Source organism: Coregonus lavaretus (assembly GCF_964263955.1).
Source record: "Coregonus lavaretus genome assembly, contig: HAP1_SCAFFOLD_6642, whole genome shotgun sequence".
NCBI lineage: Eukaryota > Metazoa > Chordata > Actinopteri > Salmoniformes > Salmonidae > Coregonus > Coregonus lavaretus.
In genome coordinates this window covers 5,195-10,048 of record NW_028166515.1, presented here as the reverse complement: position 1 = coordinate 10,048, position 4,854 = coordinate 5,195, and the positions used below count along the sequence as shown (strand labels likewise).

The window sequence follows — 4,854 nt, the reverse complement described above, 5'->3', positions numbered from 1 at the left end:
GCAGGAAGACTTGTCCATTGGAGAGACTGAGAGTGAAGGCATAGTAGAGCAGGAAAGTGAGACAGATGGAGCAGCTGAGGGGGTGGTAGAGGCTGAGAGTGAGACACCAACAGAGGAGCCATGTGCGTCCACAAGCAGTGGACAAATCAGATATCAGCAACCCCGGGAGGACCCCGGTGCAGCCAGGGATGAACATGAACATGTCCTTTCTAGCTCAGCTGGTAGAGCATGGCGCTTGTAACGCCAAGGTAGTGGGTTCGATCCCCGGGATCACCCATACACAAAAAATGTATGCACGCATGACTGTAAGTCGCTTTGGATAAAAGCGTCTGCTAAATGGCATATTATTATTATTAAAGCTGATTTTCATACCTAAAAGGTGAAGCCATATCGTGAATGGTGCAAAAGGTTTTTAAAGAACAGGTACATTGATATGACTTAAGGGCGTGAGATATGAATGGTTAACTTCACTAGCAGGAAATACAGACTTACAGTAAAGCATTGCAATGCAGGTATTCTGTCACCTGACTGACGGTAAGGAGCATCAGAGAGTTGATAGAAGTGGAATGTAACACATCATGTCTCATCTTCAAAGGCTTTTCTACACAACTGCACCAGAGTGGATGAGAGAGCAGTGTCCACACAGACACATTCATACACACAAGCGAAGGTGAGTAAAGACATAATCACAGCCTTTTCTGTGTCCTCACTTGTTTTTACTTGTTTTTCTACACAAAATGCAAAAATATACCCTACAGTTTCAATATGTTCCATATCAGCTGTGTGACTAACTACTCTAAATCTGAATGAATTTACAGTTATGACTACTCTACATACAGTGTCTTTAGAAAGTATTCACACCCCCTTGACTTTTTCCACATGTTGTTGTTACTGCCAGAATTTTAAATGGATGTCATAGTGGAATTATGTTTATTAGTGGAAATGAAAAGCTGAAATGTCGAGTCAACCCCTTTGTTATGGCAAGATTAAATAGGTTCAGGAGTAAAAATGTGCTTAACAAGTCACATAATAAGTTACATGGACTCACTGTGTGCAATAATAGTGTTTAACATGATTTTTGAATGACTACCTCATCTCTGTACCCCACACATACAATTATCTGTAAGGTCCCTCAGTCGTGCATGTCACGCCCTGACTCAGGGGACTCGTATATGTTGAGTCAGGGTGTGCATATTCTTTGTTATGTAGTATTTTCTATGTGGGATCTAGTATGTCTAGTTCTATGTTGGCCGGTGTGGTTCCCAATCAGAGGCAGCTGTCGCTCGTTGTCTCTGATTGGGGACCATAATTAGGCAGCCTATTGGCACTATTGAGTTGTGGGATCTTGTTCCGGGTAAGGTTCGGTGTATGTACAACCTTAGGACTTCACGTTTTCATTTGTTTGTTGTTTTGTTGTGTGTTTATTCAGTGTAAATAAACATGTACGTATATCACGCTGCGCCTTGGTCTGACCCGTCATTAGACGAACGTGACAGTGCAGTGAATTTCTGTAACATATAATATAACATAATGAGTCAGAAAGCAGGTACAGAAGGTGAGTTTAATAAAACAAAATAGGAGAAGCGTACTGAACGTAACCAAAACCAATACTGCCTGATGACTGAGGCTACAGAGGGCTAAATGAAGGGAGCGTAATCAGGGTTGTGATGAAGTCCAGGTGTGCTTAACGATGGGGAGCAGGTGTGCGCAATGATGGTTGCCAGGTGTGTGCAATGTGGGTTGCCAGGACCGGTGGTCAGTAGACCGGCGACGTCGATCTCCGGAGGGAGGGAGTAGGAGTAGGTGTGACAGTACCACCAGGTACTGGAGCTGACCTCCACGATGTTGGGAGTCCAGGAAAGACCTAACAGCATAGGCGAGGGTCTCCTCGATGTCCAGGGGAGGTGGAGGGGTATCGCGGGGATAGCATCAGCCAGAGGACCAGGAACCACCAGCCTGAGGTGGGAAACATTAAAGGAAGGTGAGATCCAGTAGTTGGTGGGGAGTTCTAAACGATAAGTTACCTCATTGACCCTCCGGAGGACCTTGAAGGGGCCCCACAAACTGGGGGCTCAGCTTCCAGCAGGGCAGGCGGAGCAGGAGGTTCCTGGTGATCCTTCTGACGGCGTAACCTTAGGAACCTCCCCAGCTCCTGGTTGGTCCTCTCCACCTGCCCGTTAGACTGAGGCCGGTACCTGGATGTGATGCTGACCGTGGCCCCCAGCTTCTCCATAAAGGCTTTCCAGACCTGTGATGTGAATTGGGGACCACGGTCGGAAACGATATCCTCCGGAAGGCCATTGTGCCGGGAGACCTGCTGAATAACGCCTCAGCGAGCTGGAGAGCGGTAGGTAAACCAGAGAGAGGGATAAAACGGAAGTATTTAGAGAATCTGTCAACAACCAGAATAGTGGTAAAACCATCAGAAAGGGGGAGATACTTTACAAAGTCTATGGACAGATGTCACCAAGGCCGCTGAGGCACTGGAAGGGGAAGTAGTTTCCCTGATGGAGTGTGCCGGGGAAATTTGGGTTCCCTCTCCAGAGCTTGACGAATTAAAAAAATAATAATGTTCCAATATTGTACAATCCAGGTGTGCAAAGCTATTATTGACGTACCTAGAAAGACTCAGCTGTAATCGCTGCCAAAGGTGATTCTAACATGTATTGACTCAGGGGTGTGAATACTTATGTAAATTAGATAATTCGTATTTCATTTTCAATAAATGTGCTAACATTTCTAAAAACATGTTTCACTTTGTCATTATGGGATATTGTGTGTAGATGGGTAAAAATAAAATCAATCCATTTTGAAGTCAGGCTGTAACACAACAAAATGTGGAATAAGTCAAGAGGTATGAATACTTTCTGAAGGCACTGTATGTTTAGTAAGCAAAGCTATCAAAAGCTGACTCATTCCAATAACTGATTTAGCCTATGGTTTGGGGGTTATTTATGGTTTATGTTCATTATGTCTTCCAGATATGGCATCCCCCAGCAGTCTCCTGTCTGAAGAGCAGTTCCAGTGCCCTATCTGTCTGGATGTGTTCACTGACCCAGTCTCCATCCCGTGTGGACTCAACTTCTGCAAGGCCTGTATCAAAAGATACTGGGATAGCACAGACCTGTGCCAGTGTCCCCTGTGTAAGAAGATATTCCACAGAAGACCTGAACCGGATGTCAACAGAACACTCAGAAGAGTTGCAGAACATTTTAAGGGATTGAGAATGAGAGACAGAGAGGATTCCTCTGCAGAGCCTGGAGAAGTGGTCTGTGATGTCTGCACTGGCAGGAAGCGCAAGGCTCTGAAGTCCTGCCTGGTTTGTCTGACTTCGTACTGTGAGACTCATCTGGAGCCTCATCAGATAGCCCCAGCCCTGAAGAGACACCAACTGCTCGACCCTGTAAAGAACCTTGAAGACTGGATTTGTAAGAAGCACAACAAACTCCTCGAGCTGTTCTGTAGGACTGACCAGACATGTGTGTGTCAGTTCTGCTCTAAGACTGACCACAAGGCTCACAACACCGTACCACTAGAAGAAGAATGTGACCAAAGGAAGGCTCAGCTTGGGAAGACAGAGGCAAAAGTGAAGCAGATAATTAAGGAGCGACTGCAGAAGGTTAGGGAGATCAAACACTCAGTAGAGCTCAGTAAGAGTCAAACTGAGAGGGAGATGTCTGACAAAGTGCAGATCTTCACCGCTCTAGTTCACGCCATTGAGAAATGTAAGGCTGAGCTCATTGGTGTGGTTGAGCAGACGCAAGAAGCTGCAGAGAGGTGGGCTGAAGGTCTCATCAAAGAACTGGAGCAAGAAATCACTGAGCTGAAGAGGATAAGCTCTGAGCTGGGGCAGCTCCTACACACCGAGGACCATCAACTCCTCCAGACCTCCCCATCCTGGTGTCTCCCAGTAAAGACCAAGGACTGGTCTGAGATCAGTGTTCAAAGCCACCTGCCCATGGGGTACATGAAGAGAGCTGTATCTCAGCTGGAGGACAAACTGACGAGATTTCATAATGAGATGGAGAATGAGCTGAAGAAGTTGTGTGAAGCTGAGATGAAGATTATTCAGCAGTATGCAGTGGATGTGACTCTGGACCCTGATACAGCATATCCTGAACTAATCCTGTCCATGGATGGGAAACAAGTGAGGTTTTGGGACCAATCACAGAATCTCTCTAAGAACCCAAAGAGGTTTACTTATATATACAGCGTCCTGGGAAAGGAGGGTTTTTCCTCAGGGAAATCTTACTATGAGGTACAGGTGAAGGGGAAGACTGAATGGGATTTAGGAGTGGCCACTGAGTCGATCAATAGGCAGGGGTGGTCACCACTGAGCCCTGAGGATGGACTCTGGACTTTTGGCCTGGGTACAGATAATGACTATGAGCCTAATGACCCCAAAGTACACCACCACCTGAAAAAGAAGCCTCAGAAGGTTGGGGTGTTTGTAGATTATGAGGAGGGTATTTATGATGTGGATGCCGCTGCCAGATCTCACATCTGCTCTTTCACTGGCTACAAATTCACTGAGAAACTCTATCCATACTTCCACTGTGGGTATCCTGATGGTGAAAGAAACATAGCCCCGCTGGTCATCTCTCCTGTCAGTCACATGACTGGCCCAGTGCTAGGGATGTCAGTTGATTTAAAAAAAATGGTTTTCTTCCTATTAGGGTGAGGATGCAGAGACTTAGAAATTCTGGCCTTCATTCCTGTGTATTTTATGTACTCTGATGTAGTTAATCTCATCGTAGCCAACGTGAGTAAGACCTTTAAACAGGTCAACATTCAGACAGATTACCAGGACGTGTACTCCGAGCATGCGCTGACCAACTGGCAAGTGTCTTCACT

The 4,854-nt window shown here is 46.0% G+C and overlaps 1 protein-coding gene across 1 annotated transcript; it reads left to right on the top strand.

Moving 5' to 3' along the window:
• Nucleotides 1-2,983: 2,983 nt before the first annotated feature.
• LOC311114613 (E3 ubiquitin-protein ligase TRIM39-like) lies at nucleotides 2,984-4,638 on the top strand (the record flags this gene model as incomplete). The annotated part of the gene is made up of 1 exon (XM_084189851.1): nucleotides 2,984-4,638. A coding segment is annotated over one exon (1,655 nt), but the record flags the coding sequence as incomplete, so codon positions are not given.
• Between the last annotated feature and the right edge of the window lie 216 nt (nucleotides 4,639-4,854).